Source organism: Malus sylvestris, chromosome 12 (assembly GCF_916048215.2).
Source record: "Malus sylvestris chromosome 12, drMalSylv7.2, whole genome shotgun sequence".
Classification (NCBI taxonomy): domain Eukaryota; kingdom Viridiplantae; phylum Streptophyta; class Magnoliopsida; order Rosales; family Rosaceae; genus Malus; species Malus sylvestris.
Window position 1 is genome coordinate 29,677,904 of NC_062271.1, and position 19,035 is coordinate 29,696,938.

At 35.6% G+C, this 19,035-nt stretch overlaps 2 protein-coding genes and 1 long non-coding RNA gene across 32 annotated transcripts; 1 reads left to right on the forward strand and 2 right to left on the reverse strand.

Annotated features, from left to right (window-relative positions):
* Positions 1 to 2,080: 2,080 nt before the first annotated feature.
* On the reverse strand, positions 2,081 to 7,312 carry LOC126593848 (uncharacterized). Of its 2 annotated transcripts, none has more exons than XM_050259991.1 (5): positions 7,191 to 7,312; positions 7,033 to 7,064; positions 3,606 to 4,777; positions 3,408 to 3,524; positions 2,081 to 3,296 (listed from the first exon to the last, which is right to left on the reverse strand). In XM_050259991.1, the coding sequence occupies exons 3-5, from the start codon at positions 4,728 to 4,730 to the stop codon at positions 2,370 to 2,372; spliced, it is 2,169 nt and encodes a 722-aa protein (XP_050115948.1). In that variant the 5' UTR covers positions 4,731 to 4,777; positions 7,033 to 7,064; positions 7,191 to 7,312; the 3' UTR covers positions 2,081 to 2,369. The 2 variants fall into 2 exon arrangements, with proteins under 2 accessions (XP_050115948.1, XP_050115949.1); XM_050259992.1 differs by having other exon boundaries at positions 3,606 to 4,816; positions 7,191 to 7,304.
* A 481-nt stretch (positions 7,313 to 7,793) lies between these two features.
* On the forward strand, positions 7,794 to 12,347 carry LOC126594363 (uncharacterized). Of its 29 annotated transcripts, none has more exons than XR_007613243.1 (14): positions 7,796 to 8,073; positions 8,211 to 8,265; positions 8,463 to 8,530; positions 8,647 to 8,773; positions 9,443 to 9,488; positions 10,046 to 10,067; positions 10,187 to 10,210; positions 10,707 to 10,770; positions 10,978 to 11,042; positions 11,133 to 11,171; positions 11,255 to 11,343; positions 11,444 to 11,510; positions 11,814 to 11,920; positions 12,043 to 12,347. It is a non-coding gene; the product is annotated as an uncharacterized LOC126594363 (long non-coding RNA). The 29 variants fall into 29 exon arrangements; XR_007613236.1 differs by lacking the exon at positions 8,647 to 8,773 and adding an exon at positions 10,328 to 10,376 and having other exon boundaries at positions 7,798 to 8,073; XR_007613233.1 differs by lacking the exon at positions 10,046 to 10,067 and having other exon boundaries at positions 7,797 to 8,073.
* A 1,551-nt stretch (positions 12,348 to 13,898) lies between these two features.
* On the reverse strand, positions 13,899 to 15,915 carry LOC126592439 (uncharacterized). The gene is made up of 2 exons (XM_050258122.1): positions 14,703 to 15,915; positions 13,899 to 14,446 (listed from the first exon to the last, which is right to left on the reverse strand). The coding sequence occupies exons 1-2, from the start codon at positions 14,817 to 14,819 to the stop codon at positions 14,000 to 14,002; spliced, it is 564 nt and encodes a 187-aa protein (XP_050114079.1). The 5' UTR covers positions 14,820 to 15,915; the 3' UTR covers positions 13,899 to 13,999.
* Between the last annotated feature and the right edge of the window lie 3,120 nt (positions 15,916 to 19,035).

Genomic DNA, 19,035 nt, shown 5'->3' on the forward strand with positions numbered 1-19,035 from the left:
TAAGAGTTCTTCTTACCATTATATATATAAATGTACAAACCTTTTATTTAAAGGGATTTTTTAGTACTACGATCTAGAGATATTTTTTTCACTTCACTTGTAAGTAAGAGGTCTTAGGTTCGATTCTCATTAAAGACGAATTCGAACCATATTATTGCTAACTCTCTATAAGGCTAAACCCGCCATCTCTCATTTAGTGTAGATAATATCATTTTAAAAAAATCTATTCTTTTGGTAAAAAATGAGGACTATTTATTGAGCCTATCCATTAGTGACATTTAATAGTTTGAACCGTTTATTTTTTAATTTGCACTTTATAGATCATCATTGCAAAATATTAGTCAAATAAGAAATATTTGAAATATTTATTCTTTTTAGTTTTAAGTCTCACAATGAACTAACAATACTTTCATTTAAATTCGCGTTTCACGAGAATTGAATGTAATACCTCTCATTTAGTAAAGTAAAATATCACCAAATCGTAATAACAAGTAGCATTTAAGGCATCTAATTGAATTAAAAAATTAACAAATACTATGTTCTAAGACAAATAAATGAGGACTTTTGAATAAGGTTCTCTATACGGATAAAATTTGGGGAATTCCTTTGGATAAGACTCTCTATATATATACATAGAGAGAGAGAGCATTATGATATTGGCAGGAACGTCCTGCAAAGACTGGAAATTTTGATCAGGGAGAGAGGATTATAATATTTGCAGGAATGTCCTGGAAAGACTGGAAATTTGAGAGAGAGAGAGAGAGAGAGAGAATTATGATGCAGGAATGTGCTGGAAAGACCGGAAACATTGAGGGTAAGTTTTGAAGTTGTTGATATTCCAACAAACATCGGAATTGATTAGTATTTTCCATGGTGAACGAACTTGTGACTGCATTTGCACGCAAGACTCCCATGCACGTTACACGTGGTGAAGTCATCAAACGACAACCTCGCGGAAAATGAACGTTTATTGTCAATGATATAAATTTTACGCGTAAGCATAAATTTTACGCGTAAACCTTTCTTTACATAACAGTTGTATTATTAGTACGAAATATTATGATTAAAATTATTCAGTGTTATGAAAGTTGGTCTCGTGTCTTGTGTTGTGAGCATGCTTCCTATGCCGTCCTTGTTCGTCATGTTCATTCACACGGCGAATTGTAGGAAGGGAATTGGAGAGCATTTTCACCTATGTTAAATTGATATGACCATGTCTCAAATCCAACCCAAAACACACATCTACACGTTTTTGGGTCGTCAAGGCCCACCAGTCATGGCACCAGTCGCTTATGAGTCTAGATCTAAATGCATGGCATTGACGCCACACGCTAGGGGAGTGTGGCGCCCGCCACAATGGTTACTTCCAATGTACTCGACACGTGGCCAAATATAAGAGGTTACTTTCAAATTTTCATTCTAATCCAACGGTTCTTGATATTTTCGTAAGAATAATTTTTTAAAATTCAAACAAAATTTAGAAAAAATTACAAAAATCCAATGGTAACACTTAATTATTAAGTTTTTAAGATGTACCACAATTCATTCATAAAAATTTTAACAATATTCTTTGGGGTGTGATATTTACACCCCATTTTACTTTTCACACACCATTCTAATTTTCGACCGTCGGATCGGATGAATTGAAGAAAATCAATGGATATAAATTAACCAGGAGTGTGTAAGAAGTAAAATGGAATGTGTGGATAACACATCCCTATTTTTTATAGACATGGACATGGAGCATAATCATAGTCACCTACTAAATTAATTTTATCCGCTCAATAATTACTAAATAATTGAATTATAAATAAATCTTTGTAAATGTAACAACATTTACGAAAATCGAGATTATTATTTGTTTGTGAGAATTATTGGCCTAAGAGAAGAACTATACCACTCATGGACTTTTCTTGAGATATCAAGTCCAGCACTAAAACTTTTGTATCCAAAAAGCCCACTTCCTCATGTGAGCGCATTACGCACCCTACAACAAGTAGACACAGCATTTATCAAAGAGAAGTGATTTCCGTAAACTCATTTTCTCGCTCTGTAATGGTCTGCAAAATTGAAAAAAGAGTGCACGGAAATCATTCCCTTTTATCAAACAGAGTAAGCTGCACTTCATAACCTAAACCTGCCATGGCAAAAGCTAACATACTGTCATCTGTCAAAGACAATGCTGTCAACCTTCAGCAGTACCAATTAACAGAAACAGTACCAAGTTCAAGACTTTGTCCCTAATTTCGATCCGAAAGTTTAAATATTTGATACAAAGTTTTATTTTTCTTCTTGTTTTTTTTCGGTTAAGAAAAAAGTTCGAAGAAAAGATCCGGCCTGCATAGACGGAGGGGATGCAAGAACTTCATTTAGCGGAAGGTGTATGACGGACCTGCAAAAGCATAACGAGAGGAAACTGGTGCATGCACAGGATCCGGCTTGGTCACCTGGTAGGCTTCTGTAAGGTTATAACCTAATGGAGCATCAGCAGCAGCAGCATCTTGCCTCGAGTACAATGACAATCTCTCTACATGACGAACGGGTTCTCTCCTATACACAGGATCAGTCTCAATCCGGTAACTGTCTCTTGGTCTGTTGCTGGTTTCTCTCCTTTGCACAGGATCAGCCTCAATTAGGTAGTTCTCCCTCCTTCCACCAACGGAATAAGGCCCTGACATAACATCCTCTCTCCTATTGGGAGCCAGGTATGGGTCCGACAATGAAGAATCATAATAGGAGCGATAATATGGATCCCTTGCATATGCATCCACGGCAGTAGCAGATGTTGCAGGTGGCAATTCATGTCTGGTGCCAAGAGTATGAGTGTCATTCAAGTAAGGACGATCAGAATGAACATTCTCTCGATGTGTAGGGACATCATCTCTGTAAATGAAGTTTGTCTGTCGTAGAAGATGCTCTCCTTCATACTCCCTACGGCGCGATTCCCCAGAAGTAATTGAATGAGAAGTCACATTTCCCCTGTCTCCCCGAAGACCATAAGCTCGATATTCCTTTTCAGTTATGTACAAATCATGAGAAGTCTCCTCTCTTCTTGCAGGTGCCACTTCTCGGTATGCAACACGCCGGTCCCTTTCATGGGCAAACACCGGATAACTCCTAGCATCAGTATGGGCATAAGGATCTCTAGTATGTGCATCCCTTTGTGAAAGTGGCCGTGATTCTCTCACCCCCTCATGAACTCCCCGATCCCGAGCTTTTGCTTCCGGCGAGGAACGGGGGGCTAAAACCGATGAATGCACTTGAGCTGGTCGGAAAAGTGCTGTGAGCCTCCTGACCTGAAATAAAAATATTGGATACAATCCCGCAAAAATGTAACAAAACGATGGCACCTCAGAACAGGAAAGAGAAAAAAAAGCAATTAATAAAAGGAGAGCGGGTTATCTTACTTGTCGGACTGTAAGTTCAGTTTTGAACTTGTTTTTCTTATCATAGTTTTCCTTTATTGCCTTCTTGAAAACACTTTCAGGCAGAGGGAGACAATCTTTCTCCACATTGAACCGCACCTGAAATTTGCAAGTCATCAGCACACAAATCTGGTTAACTATAAAAACGCAAACAAGGAGGTGGATCTAAGAGAATGTGACCTGAGCAGGGAAGGCCCCACCAAAAGCCTTTGGCTCAAGTTTTAAGCCTCCAGAAGAGGATGCTTTGTAAACCCCGTACAAAACCTTACGATCGAAATCATAGAGAAAAAGCTTCAACCCAGGTTTGATACCTAAAACAACTTCTTTTTTACCCATTGTAACACCCATGATACGGTATTGGAAACAGTCTGGCCTTGTCTTTCCACTGCACATGAAGATCAAACCGCCAAGCTTTTCTCTCTTATCATCACGTTTTTCACTGTTCTTTTCACTCTTGGCACTCTTGTCTGACTCACGTCGTTTTTCTGTACTCATCTGTTTTTGTTGGCTCTTTTCGGATTCATCAGATTTTCCTGGATTCTTTTGAACCTGATGGCTCTTCTCTGTAGCCTCTTCGTTCGAGATATTCTGTTGGTTCTCTTTCGTTGAACTCAGCTTTTTGCCATCTTGTTCTCTTGTTTTTCTACTCACGTTGTTACCCCTATTCCTTTTCCTTTTCCTCCCATTAACCTGTGAAGTATCTGCACCTCTACTAATTTTCAAACTGTTTTGAATAGGAGTTTTCTTCACGATTTTAGCTTTTCCCTTCAATGATCTTGGGATCCTCTTTCCAGAAATGGATGCTCCCGCAGAAGAAGTTTTCTTTTCAGATAAATCAGGTTTCTTAGACCCTTCCCCAGGAGAAGCCATTTTCTTTTCAGCTGACTCAGGTCCACTGAACGCTTCAGAAGACGAGGGGGCCTTCAGTTCAGATGACTCTGGTGTGCTGGATGTTTCTGCAGGAGAGGGGATTTGTTCAGATGACACTGGATTATTCAACACTTCAGCAGGTCCACCAAACACTTCAGCAGAAGAAGGGAACTTTAGTTCAGATGACTCTTGGGTGTTGGACGTTTCTGCAGGTGAGGGGACTTGTTCTGATGGCTCTGGATTATTCAACAATTCAGCAGGTACACTGATCACTTCAGCAGAAGAGGGGACCTTCAGTTCAGATGACTCCAGTGGGCTGGTTGTTTCTGCCGGAGAGATGATTTGCTCAGATGGCTCTGGATTATTAAACACTTCTGCAGGACTCTCTATTTCCCTCCTGTTATCTGTTTCCATATAGTTATCATCTAGTTCCATAGTATATACATATACCAAACAATCGGGTTCACAAAGCCCAATGAATCCTGCAAATGATATGGTCAGGAAGTGATTTCTTTTGTTTTCTATCAAAAACAGAAGAACACAGGAACCACATATCCCGTCCAGGAGATGAGTCAATCGAATGTGAGAATGAAAAGGAAAGAAAAACTGAGTGAAAAGGAAAGGAAATGAATGTAAAAGCAACAGAAAGAAAAATAAATGGAATGAATGTAAAGCACCTTCCATACTTCGCCCTGTTCTGGCTATATGTAAAAACTTGAGCAGCATTGAAATTATATTTTTATAGGCAATACAGTAAATCCATTGAGACATTTTAGCTAAGCGGAACAGTATCATTGTCATTCCAAGAGAATTGCTCAAATTCAAAGTCCTCTTTAATATTTCAGTGCATAACACAGAATGGGTTTCTAATGTCAAGCCATTGTCATATCAATCAGTTTCAATACTGAAAAACACCAACCCTAGAAGCATGAATGTTACAAGGAGTAAAGACAGATGGTCCTTTATGTTTAAAGAAAGACAGGTAGTCTGTGCACATAAGCTCTGCCTATAGAGATAAAACCCCTTCCTCTGTATACACAACGAAGTAACAAAACAAAAAACACCCTTCCTCTGTATACACAACGAAGTAAACAAAACAAAAAACAACATTGAAGTTATCAAACTAAAAGATATACCTCTGTGTACATGTGTGTGCGTACCCCTATATATGTATATAATTATACATTACAGTGGCCATTAGGTATATCCATGCAAGATCAGTATGTGTGTGTGTGTGACGTTGTGCATATGGAGAGAACAATAACTTCCACACCTTTAGGTGGATGTCACATTCCCCATTTTATTCAACAAAGGACACATCCAGTGTGAAAACTACAATGTCGTCGTAATTTCACTAGAAACATGAGGAACACAAATCTCTTTCTCCACTATACTATATGTATGTGCAAACATAATCACATTATATTCAATCGCACAGGAAGTGGGAACAAAAGTAACAGTAAGACTAACTCCAGAAGCCGCCCTTCTGCAATTATATCAAAGCCATTTAAACTAAATTGTGACAGATGTAATCAAATAGAAGACTCCAGACTAACAACAGATGAAAATTTAGTAGGTTCACTACCTCAATCTAATGAAAATTCTGTCACAATTGATCACATCAATAAATTTCTAGTAAAAATCATGACAAAGGCTTGACTACTAAGTCCCTGACCATTTTACCACACTTGTTGGCTGAACAGAAACGTGCAACATGTGCAAATTTTGTACATGCGAAAAATATCGCAAGCTAAGGAATCTGCTCTGTTAGCTGATCTACTCAATTAAACCAAATTGAATGATTAATAAAAAGCATGACACCGATTTGACTATTTAAGTTTTTTCCATACAGGGCGGCTTGGCATTATCATGCTAATGCCACGCATGCACTTTTGGTACATCTGGCAGCATCAAGACCAACAAATTTCATATGCACAATTTCTTTTCCTGTTCTCTCCTAGTACCGTTGTTACTGAGATTTACGTTATTTCCTTAAGGTAACGGAAATAACCGTTGAAAATCTGAGGGACTCGATTCCATTATACTACGTGTCCTAATTCGAAGAGAAATCCAAAACAAAAGTGTGCGCGCCATTTGTTTGTTATTACCGGTAATATAGTTACTCTCGCCATAAACACTCTAAGCACACAATAAAGATTAGAATCACATCTAAAGCCTTTACTACCACAAAACCTCATGCTTCCATGGCAATGCCAAGACTTTCATTCGATCAGACCCACATGTGTGGTGATGATTCTGATGAATGAATGATATGCCCCGAAAGACTGAAGCCGAGATGCATATTTTTAACAACAAAAAATAGAGAATCTTTACTGTTATCTCAAGTAAAACCAATCATTTGATCAAAACCCAGTTTTGATCATGCAAGTATATTGCAAAAGAGCAATCCAACAACCAATTGAATCAAATTTAAAATCGACCCGACTAGTGCAAAATTGCAAACAATCAAGCTTTACAACGATTCAACACCCCCTCTATTTATCTAATTGTCTGCCCAGATAAATGGAAGCATAAAATACAAAATCAACTTAATATCTAAGACTCAGATCTCATACAATTTTAATTCAGCAGCATTATAAAACCCGGATCAAATTGTAAGCCCAAAACTACCAGGATCAAATTCAGCATAAAATTTTCACAGTCCATGCTTGCAAACACAAGCATTCATATTTCAATTAAAACCACTGAAAATTCAATATCTTTTTCGTTTCCTTACCTCTCCCACCGACCAAACAGAAGCCAGAGAATCTGAAAACCCAAAACCAAAAGAAATTTTTTAATCAGTGAGAAGCTGTTGTGGTTTTAGAGAGAGAGAGAGAGAGAGAGAGAGAGAGATAGAGTAAGATAGAGAGAGATGAGAGAAAGAGAGAGTACCTTCAAAAGGAACCAGAGACTGAGACGGAGAGAATCCAACGAGCGTTACGGAGGAGGAAGAGAAAATCTGGAAAGGAACAATTTAAGGACGGTTTAGCTCTCTTTCCAGTCTAAATTTTTTCAATGACCAAACTGCCCTCCTTTTATAACCCTTTTTTTCCGCCTTTTCGCATGTTTTTTTTTTTTAGAGAATTTTAACGAAAAACTCCAGTACTGTTCACATTAACGAAAAATCATATGTTTACACTAAAAATATAATCTTGAAACTATTCACTTTATCCTTTATTTTGTCCTTATCGTTAAAACTCAAAATTTTCAAACTCTTTTCATTAGTTTTTTTTTTTTTAACAAACGATATTATCGATTCTAAAATTGATGAGGGATTTGACTGTAGCTTAGCTACAGTCAAATTTTTGTCCTTTGATTTCACGCTATTTACCACAATGCCACAGCTAAATGGGCTGGTTGGGAGGGAAATTATCAAAAGGTATGAGGGTACTTTTGTCTCTGAACATATTTCGAAATATTTACGGTTTTACCAGTTTATTATAAAATGGGCCCTCGATTTTGCATTATTTACATTTCAGCCATGGAGGGATTTTAGGGAGAGAGGCGTGAGATGGCAGAGGGAGGGGAAGGGAGAAAGACGAGTGAGGCTGCCAAAAAGTGGGGTTAGGGTGGATTTTTCCTCCTCAAATCAAGGGTTGGTGTCGGTGATGAAAAGATTGAGAGGGATGGGAGAGACCCATTTGGCCTTCATTTCCCCTTTCTCTCCCTCTTCTCTTTCTCTCTCTCTGTCTCTCCTCCACCATACTCAATCCTCTGCTTCTCCTGTGATTCATGGTTGGGTGATTTGTAAAAATGCTTCATGTACAAATTTGGGGTGGGATCTGGATTTTCTTTGCATTGCTTAAATTTTGCATTTTTTTTTTCTGGATTTCAATTAAGAAATTAATAAATTTAGTTGTAATTTAAAGTTTTGATTTTTTTTTCAATTTTATTATTTCCTATGCAAAACAGCTTTGATGTTCCACAGGACTACTTTCCGCTGCTTCCGAAAGATCTCTGTCTTGATGTGAGTAGGTTTTTTTCAATATGTGTGAATTATTCAGTTTTTTTTTTTTTTGTTAAAATCCAGTTGTTGAATTTGATAAAGAATGTGACTTTGAGATGACAGAAATAGAGAGAGAGATTTTTTCTCCGACTTCTTTTTTATCTATTAATATCGATTTTTTGTCGTTTCTAAATGATTCTCATCTGTTTGTTTTGCAGTTTTCTGTGGAGGTTTAGTTGAACATGGGGAAATTAAGAGTTGCTGCTCACAGAAAAACTGATGCGAAGTGAGATTATGTTTTTTTTTTTCCCGTTTTGTTATGAATTTTCTTCACTTTTTGCGATTTGATCGAAGATCTCTATATGAACCGTCGATTTTGAATTTGTGTTTAATTTTCTGTAGACCTGTTGGTTTCATGTCCAAGAAATTCCTTTTTTGGGTATGTTCATTGTCCAAGTACTTGATAGGTTTCTGTATCTTTGAGAGCTGGTTCATGAGTTTCTCTGTCTTGATTATACTTATCGTCAGTGTAAGTGAAAACAAATATAAAGTTGTACTGCGAACTTGACTTTTTTACTGGATTTACTTGATTTGGGTTTACTTAGTTTAATTTAATTTTTAATGGGTTATTTTCTTCAAAGTTGATTTTTTGAATCTGAATGCAAGATGCAAATACATCTGTCCAAATTTGGTAGTAGTCTGATTTATTTATTTTTTTATTGGGTGCAGAAACCGTGGGAAACAAGTGTATTTGGATATGGATTTTTGACCTTGGCTATTTAATTGACTTGGATTAGTGTCAATTAATCCAATTATTTGTCTTGATTTTCTATTTGGATTTTTTTTATGAAAATTAAGTATAGGGTTTTGACATATAGGTGGATTTTCATTATTCTTTTCGATTTGTTTTGTCAAAATTGAAATGGAATTTGTTGGCTTGATTTTGTATTAGCTTGCGAAATGGTTCTGTTTTTTGGGTTTTCTCTCCGACCCACTCCCTCTCCCTCTCTGTTTCTCTTCTTCAATCAGTCTGACGTAGTTTTGCAATTTAGGGTTCAATGCATTTCAATCTTTTTTACTGGAATATACATACATATTAATGTCTAAACTTGTTCAATTTTTCTATACACAAGGCTGGGTTAATTTGATTCTTGATAGGATTGGATATTATATTACAATTGTGGGCTCTGTTTTTTAGGGCTGGATGAAAAGAAACACCCATCAGAGCTTCCAACAACTCGAAGGTCAGCGATTTCTTCCTTCTCCTCTCTTATTCTGTTTCTGCTATTTCAATTTGTAGGATTTAATTTAGGGTTTTAAGTTGGAAAATTTAATTAATCATTTTAAGTTGCAGATCTTAGTGTGTTGTTAATTTTGATTGCTGAGAGTGGGTTTTGCTTAAGCTTTCGAGTTCTTAGTTTATATCAAGACATTTGATATAGTTTCATTTATTTTGTGAAAATAAATACTTTTATGTGAAGATATTTCTTTGGAGTTCAGTACATTGATTGCTCCTTTGGTTGTAAATTTGACATTAGTAACTGGACTTTAGTTTCAATGATTACCCAGTATTAATTGGCTATTGATTATCATTTGTTTTCTGGAATTTGGACTCTGAACAGTTCAAAGGTTTTGGGAACTCTAACTCTATTTCCATCTCTCTCTCACACACAAACACACTATGTCAATGTTAAAACGTCATCATTCCTGATTGGTTAAAATTGGTCTCTGGTTCATTTTATTAGTAAATTTTCAATTCTCTGATGGCTGCTCTTAAATGTTTTGTCGGATTGCATTATAGGCACATAATTTTGCATTTTAAGGTATCAAGCTTCTTCTTGCTGATAATACTAAACTATTTGCACTCTAAAAAATTCTTCATTTGATTCAATAGGGTTTTTAATTTCACTTTTTTTTTTGTCGCTGTGAAATGTTTTTCCAGGCTAAATCATTGGATTGCAATTGGGTATGTTTGCTTTCACCCTCTTAGTTCTCTTCGATTTTTTCTTATGAAATTTTTTTTTTATTTCTTCTCAATATATCTTTCGTTAAGGGTTTTTAATTAATGAATTCTCTCTCTCAGAAACCACTAACTCTCCCTCAGAAACCACAAACCCAGCTCGAGTCTTCAAGTAAAACCCATTTTCCATTTTCCCTTATTTGTTCTTCTCAACATCTAACAGTACTATTCTCTTTATGTTTGGGGGTGAAATTCTGGAAATTATTGTATTTTTGTATTAAATTTGATGCTTGAATTAAGGAAATGGGGTTGAATTGATTGTGGTATTAATTTTGCACAAAAAGATTGAAGGCTTTGTTTTTTATGCTTTCAAACTTGGTCTTTATGAGGTTGTTGGTCAGAGAATTTCTTTTAGTTCCTGTCCCCTTGATTGTTTCCAAAGCAAAACTCAGATGATTCATGTATTATTTAAGTTTTTATTTAGTTTTGATATTGGGTGCAGATGCTTTCGGAAATATAAGAATTTTTGCGTTATGGATATGAAAAAAAGACGGTCTCAGTTGTTTGTGAGTCACATATCCCCTCATCAGTCTTCCCTAAATGAAATTAGTTTGTGGCCGTTCGATAAGCGTATATAATTTACATGTTAAGTGGTTAATATAAAGATGCATGTATAACATTTTTTCCCTTCTGTTTCTCTTTCATCAAATTGCTTTTGATTCATGTTTTTACATATATTGGATAATTTCCAAATTAATGACTGGTTCTTGCAGCCACGTGAAGAGAACGACTTTTCAAGCTTCGCAAGTTAATTCAAGGGCCTTAATCACCATATAAGGTTTTTCCATTTCTAATGCATGTTACTCACGCTCCTAGATTTCTTCTTACCAAGAAAAATTTACTAATTGGAATTGTTAAATGTAATTAGGGTGAGAAAGGGATTATCGATTTGAAATCAGCTCTTCATGTAAGCACTTTATCCTCTTATTCACCTCAAATTCCTCTTCTTCGTACATTGTTCTGATACATGCTCTCCCATTTTTTTCATAGGGATAATTCCATTTCTTCTTCTTCATCATATTCTGAACTTCATTCTGTTTTCAGCTATGGATTCTGGAGGACGTGCTATACACAAGAAGGTAAGATATTCTAGGTTTTTGTCCATATTCGAAATATCCCCAGTTTCAAAATTTTAGGGAATTGATTCATTTCCATTTTGCATGTTTAACATTCTTTGAGGTGATGATGACTTGAGGCTGTACAAACTAGAATGGCTATGGGTAGGTTTGAACATAGCCAAATTTGGGTAAGAACCGTGACACTCTAATCCTAATTTTCTCCTCTTTTGAATTTAAGAGCAAAAATTGGTGTATTTACACTCTTTTTGGTTGTGAATCATGCAAATAGTTTCTTTGCAGGTATTATGGGTATTTTGACAGAATTAAGGTTTAGGGTTGATGGATTTTAGGTTATTAAACTTGGTTGTGCCTTCTTTTTGGTCTTTGCTGTAATATTTTTTCATATCTCAAATAAAAATTGTATTTGCTTATTTTGTTTTTCAATTTTTGTGCAAATTGGATGGAACTGATGTTTATGTGTTTCTTCTTAGATTCAACTGATATCATGGTAATTCTGCACCTGACCTCTATAGCGTATCTTAATTTATCATCCTTTCACTTACTCATAGCCAATTGTTGGAGCTTAGTGCTCAATCAGGTGAATTCCAAATGCAAGATCCTCTAATTTCATCTTTTGTGGTTTCAGCAAAGATAATGAATCTTCTTAAAGCATCTATTTTTTTGTTTCAGCATAATTCAGCTTCTCAGTTCATTTCTCAGGTGTAGGTTATCCTCATGTTCCATTTCCATCAGGACTACAGGTGTTTATTTTGGTTTCATGTGTCTTTCTTCAGTTCTAAGTCCTTCGCATGAATGTGTGCTGAAATGTAATGTACAAAACTGGTATGTGCTACTTCTCAGTTTTCTATTTATATGTTTTTGGAATTTTCGGGTGATGGAAATCAACCCGAGTTCATGTTAAAACAATATCATAATTTTCATTATGGTAAGAACTCAGAACTTAGAACCTTTTTTTCTTTATCTTTCCCCTTTTGAAATTAAGGAATTGAATTACCTTCTATACATTTTTTGTGATCATTCACTAATAATTTGTTAATTGTTTTAATATATATGAGGTTGGATTTCTACTTTCTAAGATCCATTATCATCTTCAGAGATTGCTTGATTTCATATTATCAAATAGTTTATGAATTTCCATATTAAGTGCATCAATGTGTTTTATCGGTAATTTAATTAAATGTGGTATAACTTGAGGTGTATATACCTTTGAAATACAATTTTTCACACAATTTCTAATCCCGCAGCAACGCGCGGGCAAAACTTTCTAGTTATATACTAAAGGGGAGGAGTTTAGGCTAAGCCTCACAATGAACTATTAATAATGTGGTTCAAATTTGTATTTGACGATAATCGAACCTAAGAACTCTCACTTACAAATGAAGATGAATACCATTAAACCGTAGTACTAAGTGACTTTCGCACTTTTTTTTAAGGGCATAAAAAGTAAAAAAAATCAATCATATTTCCAACGATAACAAAAAAAATCTAGGTAAAGGGAAGGAAATAAAAAAGATTTGGCCCTAGGTTCAAGAGGCACACCCTATCCGCCACGGGTATGTTACTCACGTAATAAAATAAAAAAGATTTAGCCCTAGGTTCAACAGGGCACACCCTATCCGTCACGCATATGTTACTTTGTATACATATTAATCCATATTCGTAACGACATTATTTTTGTTTGATGATAATGCACATGACACATCGATTTAGTACTAGAAAGTACGTGTATCCTCATTAATAAGTGTTATAACTTCGATATATTCTTAACACAACACAGAACACCGAAATTTAGAAACCTAATTAAATCCCATTTTGATTTTTCTTTTTATTTTTTCCTATTCTTACATTTTGGAGTTGACTATGAAATTTGAATGTTTTCTGTGTTATTTGCAAAATAAAACAAAGCCACATTTCATTCTATATACCTTAAAATTTATCTGCATTTCCTTAAAATGATTTATTTTCTAAATTTTCTAAATTTTTTATGATATTTATTCTATCCAACTCGTATCCAGTTGTTTTTGTTTTCCAATCCACGTGGCAAACATTCAGAATGGCTGCTATACTAGTTTTTTTCCAGCCTACGTGGCAGACATTCAGGATGTTGTTGTAAACTTGTAATGACATTTAAGTTGCCAATTGATTTTGCTTAATCGTATTTTTTTTCTCCCTAAATTTCATTTAGTGTCAACGCAAGAAAATTGTTTTGGCCATTCTTGTCTACTCCATGTCATTGGTGAACCTTAAACAATTTGACCACGTAAAAGATAATGACTTACACAGAACGAACATTGCCACATGAACCATAATGCAATTATAGCCCTCATTTGATATAAGTTACTCTCCTAAAGGAGGGAAAGGACTTATACCGAAGTGTTGTTTCAAACCTCTTACACTTCCCACATGTTTTAACTTCTCCATATGACATCGTATGATTAGTTGAGACTCTGAAACCTTGCCGGTCCAGTTTTTTGTAAGTGATTCTCTAAAGGAGGGTAGTTGATAGAGAAACAATTGCCAATTCATCATATAATTAGAGAGCAGAAGAAAGCTAATTTTCAGAAATTGGCAAAAGATTTTATAGTCACAAGAGTTTACATACAAGCCTCCTAAATTTTCCAAAGAAAATCAAATTCAAAGAAAAATAAAACCTAATTCAGTCAAGATAAACTTTAACATCAATCCCATTGTCAATGAGGGATTGAACAACTGCTCTAATCTTCCCTTCAAACTTGTCCCTGTCCCGGGGAGTATAAGCAGCAGTATAAACATCGGCTTCTCTTGCCCTATCGGCTAAAATTTGGCCGACCGCCAAACAGGCAGGTATGTCGCAACGCGACTTGAGTACAGCTTTAATGTCTTTGGAGTTGGTACCGGCAGTTGCAACCTGCTTGGTTGTGACGCTGTGGGTGATCGAGGCTGACACAAACCGCTTTGAGATGAACACATCGAGTGTAAACGGTTCAATGTAGGCTACGGTGCGCTGTTCAAATGATATATGTTTTGTTGGATTTTTGGACTTCTTCTCCTTCTGGTAAGTGTATGGGCGGCTATTGTCATCATCGAGGAAATCCTCTACCCCGAAAAAACTTCTCGGTGCGCATGGACCTGTAAATTGCACAATCAGATGGCAGTTGATATCACCGCAAAATTTCTACGGGAAAGAAACTAGATGGCTAGCAGATCTTCATGGCATCATCCAAGCACAGAAAAAGTTCAAACCTCGTTCAAGCATAAATCTTTATCAACTTTCATAGATTTTTTCCGGAGAAAATCATTGGTTTGAAACTAATGCAAGGCTCTGTGACAAATAATTCGAGAATATAAGCCAAATGGGGGGTCGGAAATTGGGATTTCGAATGTACCTGTCCATTGTGAACATCACTCGTGGGCACATACAAGCAAGGCATGGCTCTGTTTCCTCCATACGCGTAAACCCCTTTGCTCCACGCCTTCCCAAAGGCTTGCTTCAACATTGTTCCCTTTTCACTCACACAAGACACCTTGACGAGAGTCGTCCTACTCGTGTCTAATCACATAACCATAAAGAAAGACACTTTGAACACCTTTGAGAAATGTAAATTTACCAACGCAGAGACATACAGTCACTTCTTTGAAGCATTTCATCGAACAGGTGAGAGGCAATACAAAAAGAAAAGGAAAAGGACAAAATTTGTGCTTCCAAATTTGTTCCCTTTTGTGTGAAGCTAATGAAGCACTAGAAATGCAAGTCTTTTAAATTTAACAAAACCCATTACTGGAAATTTTGAAACAATTAATATCAGTATTACTTTCTATGAGATTCTTCAAGTTTACAGAGACTGCAATCCACATTGGCAAATGCCCAATTTCAAACAAAAACATGAGAGGGAGAGAGGGGGAGAGAGAGACCCGGAGATAGGAGAGAGGAGCCCCCTTCGGCGTGTGGAAAGGAACGGCGTCGTCATGGGAGATTTCAAACAGGAGAATAAGGTTGCGGCGGTGGAAAGACGCGAAGAAACAGAAGAAAAGAAGGCAGCGGTAATGAACAACTCAGAAGCTCAGAAACTGGCGCCGCGCACTTCTGCTGGTTTCGTGATTTTGTGGGCCGCGGTCTGCTCTCCCATTTTAGTGTGTCTTACATATTTTTAATGTATTTATATACATAAATTGCTTCAATATTTTTTATTTTTTATTTATAAGTCAAATTAGAAACTTAAAAGAAACACGATCACCTTCTCTAACAACTCAGTACATTTTGAATTGCACCAAGAGAGAAAGGTCAATGTATATCATACTTCAGCTTACCTAGTAGCAATGGCTTCGATTGACACAAAAGGCCGGGTCTAAATCAATCCAATACCTATTTGACAATAACAAAATGTGCTAAAAGACATACATGAACGAAAAACTCAGATAATGTCTCCAGAACAGAACCGGCGGGACTTGGGTTCGATCTGCCACCTTTGGATTCTGTTCGAAATCTTCTTGATGCTGATCGGAGGTGGGGATGGAGAAAGAGGGAGAGAAACGAGTTTGCGATCTGCAGAGTAGATGGCAAGATGGGTTGGAGAAAAGCCAGCGTGCTTTAGTTTTAGGGGATGTGATATCCACACACCCCTTTTTACTTCTCACACACCTTTCTAATTTTCGGCCGTCGGATTGGATAATACCAAGGTTTAGTTTGGGATAAGTAAGCAGGCATATGAGGTATTAAATAGGTGGGGTCAGACTAATAATTCGATGCTTATTTAGTACAAGGCTCACCAAACACCTGTTTTGTATTATATAGTATTATCTGGTGTCTTATACGGGATGCCAAACAAGGCCTAAGGGATTAAATTGAATATGTAATTTAGTACCAGATTTTGTTTTAATTCTAATATTTTGCAAGGACTAATGTTCAAAAACCACTAAAAAAACATTTTAATTTTTCTCCAATTAATTATTTTGCTATATTTGATATAATTTCAAGGACTAATGTCCAATTAATTATATTATATTGCAAGGACTAATGTTCAAAAACCCTAAAGAGACATTTTAATTGTTCAAAAATCTTTTAGTTGTTTTTGTCTCTCGTTGACATGTTTGAGTTCTTTGAAATATGGTGAGCTATATGTACTGCTCTCATAGATTATGTGTCAATGTACACTAGTTTAATTATTTTTTATATAAAATAGAGTATTTTAGAATTATAATCTAAAAAATGTGAGACCTTTCAACAGATATCATTAAACTGCAACTCTCAAATAGTACCCTTTAGATTATATTGAAGAAGGAAAAAGAAGACATGATGAACTGAGAGTTGAGATAGCAGAGTTGAGGAGGCAGATCAGTTGGAGCTATGTGCCCTTACAAACGAGATTAATCATTATTCTTATAGACTTTTAAAGATTAAGATAATTTAATAGAAAACTTCATTTTAATCCCTAAAAAAGATGAGTTTTAGATTATAACCATATGTAAGATTAAAATTCAATTTTAGTCCCTAGCACATTTAATCATATCATTTATTAGTTGTATTTTGATGTTTTATTTTATCTTTTTATTTTTATTTTAATGTATTAATTACATTTAAATTTAATTTTTATTTCATTCATCATAATATATCTTAATGTCTACATTTAGGCAACTAAATTTTTTATAATATATATTCCGATAACAATTTTGTATGTTCTTCATTTAGGTACATTAATACATTTGAATATTTTGGTATATCTATCGGTACAAACATGTAGTTACATTGATTCAATAAAATGCATTTCGATCAATATAATGCATTTCATTACATACACTTTGATACACACACTTGAGTATTGACTTTTAGGTACATTAATTCAATTATTATTTCGGTAAATACATTTAGGTACATACATTTTGGCATTGATATTTAGGTACATACATTTTCGGTATTGACATTTAGGTTCGTACATTTTGGTACATACATTTCGGTATTGACATTTAGGTATATTAATTCAATATAATACATTTCAATACATACATTTAGGTTCATTATAATATATTTCGGTACAATCATGTAGGTACAAATATTTTGGTACAAAAAAGTCAATTTTATATATTTTGGCACAATCATTTATGTACACTTATGTATCTATATATTTTTGTATCACAAATTTTTTTTAATATTTTCTCATTTACGTTCATTTCTAATTAAAAAAATTAAATATGTGCATATTAATAAAATTTAAATTTAATATTGAGAGATTAAATAAAAATACACATTAAATAAGAAAAATTGAATGTAAATTTTGATAAAAGTACACTCAAGGGATTAAATTGAATATTTAATCTAGCATCAGGTTTTTTTTAAATTTTGATCTTTTGCAAGGACTAATGTTCAAAAACCCCTTACTAAAACTTGACTGCTAAGAGCAATTCCACCCCTAAGGACTTTGCGCCAGCACCCAGCGCATTTATCCACTCAAGTGAACAGTAATAGACTGGAGTGAACAGTAATAGGCCAAGGCATCTCCACCCCTAAAAAAATGTGCTGGCACCCAGTGCATTTATTTGGTGTGTTTTTTTTTTTAAGTTTATTTTGGATAAGATTTTTAACCAATTTCAGATAAAATTTCAAATAAACTTAAAAAAAAATACACACTAAAATAAAATTACATACTCATCAAATAAACTATAAAAATGAAATTACATAAACTCATCAAATACACTTTATTCTTCAACCACAAGCTTTTTGGTATTTTTTTTTCACACAAAAAGTATATGAAAGCTTTGGTAGAAAGTGTAGAAAATATTGAAATGTGGTGTAAGTTGGAAGATGAGAGTTAGGTATTTATAGAAAAAATAAATAAATTTTTTAAAATTTTCTGTATTTTTTAATATTTTTTCTGTATTTTTTAATAAATTTTAATTTAGTTAATTAACGTAGACCGTTGATCTATGATCGGACGGTCTATTTTAAAAGTAAAATTTAAATTTTTTTTACCGTTGGAAATCCAACGGTCTAGAAAAACTAGCCGTTGGAAATCCAACGGCTATGAGCATGCCACGTCGCTGATGGGATCCGGAACACAAGTGGGCTGACAGCCCCTCTGCAGCCTGTCGGCTACTCGCGCCCAGGCGCGCTTGTCGTGCACGCGCCAGCCAAATAGGCCAGCTTCTTGGTCTGTCAAAATTGGGCTGGGCTGTTGCCTGGCATGGGCTGGGTGCCAGGCAACTTTGTGGGCTGGAGCAATTTCACTGAGGGCCAGGCTGTTTTTTGTGCTGGGGGCTGGGCAAAGCAAGTCCCGGTGGACTTGCTCTAAGGTTGATGTGAGCGTAGGGCATTGTTGACACGGTCAGGAATACTGCAACAACAACGTAGCTTCTCGGTTTGGAAAATGCAATGCCCGCCACTGAGTTTTTTGGCTTGGCACACTGCATGACACTCGGCATCTTTAAACGTGTTGCTGCAGAGTCCGTAGCAAAAAGGGTCAACGGGGGGGGGGCACCGGGCGCACCTTCGCTTCACATACCACAACTCCTGCAATATTCAAACAAAAACACACAAAAGCTTCAACCTCTCAATTACCTGCTTAATTGTAAGTTTTGATATAGGGAAAAATTAAATCGGTGCAACTCTTTTCCCAACTCTATCACACTGCCACGTCATGTTAAAACGAAGATAAATCTATATGATAAAGTTGAGAAAAGTGTTGAGTTTGTAGCATCAATTAGAGAAAAATACAAATAATA

Excerpts from the sequence above, each read along its gene's own strand:
- LOC126593848 (XM_050259991.1), bottom strand. The coding sequence starts at position 4,730 with ATGGAACTAGATGATAACTATATGGAAACAGATAACAGGAGGGAAATA. Across the intron at positions 3,525-3,605 it reads GTGGGGCCTTCCCTGCTCAG|GTGCGGTTCAATGTGGAGAA; the intron begins GTCACATTCTCT and ends TGCAAATTTCAG. Across the intron at positions 3,297-3,407 it reads CTGAACTTACAGTCCGACAA|GTCAGGAGGCTCACAGCACT; the intron begins GTAAGATAACCC and ends TTTTTATTTCAG.
- LOC126592439 (XM_050258122.1), bottom strand. The coding sequence starts at position 14,819 with ATGTTGAAGCAAGCCTTTGGGAAGGCGTGGAGCAAAGGGGTTTACGCG. Across the intron at positions 14,447-14,702 it reads TTCACAATGGACAGGTACAT|TGCGCACCGAGAAGTTTTTT; the intron begins TCGAAATCCCAA and ends TTTACAGGTCCA.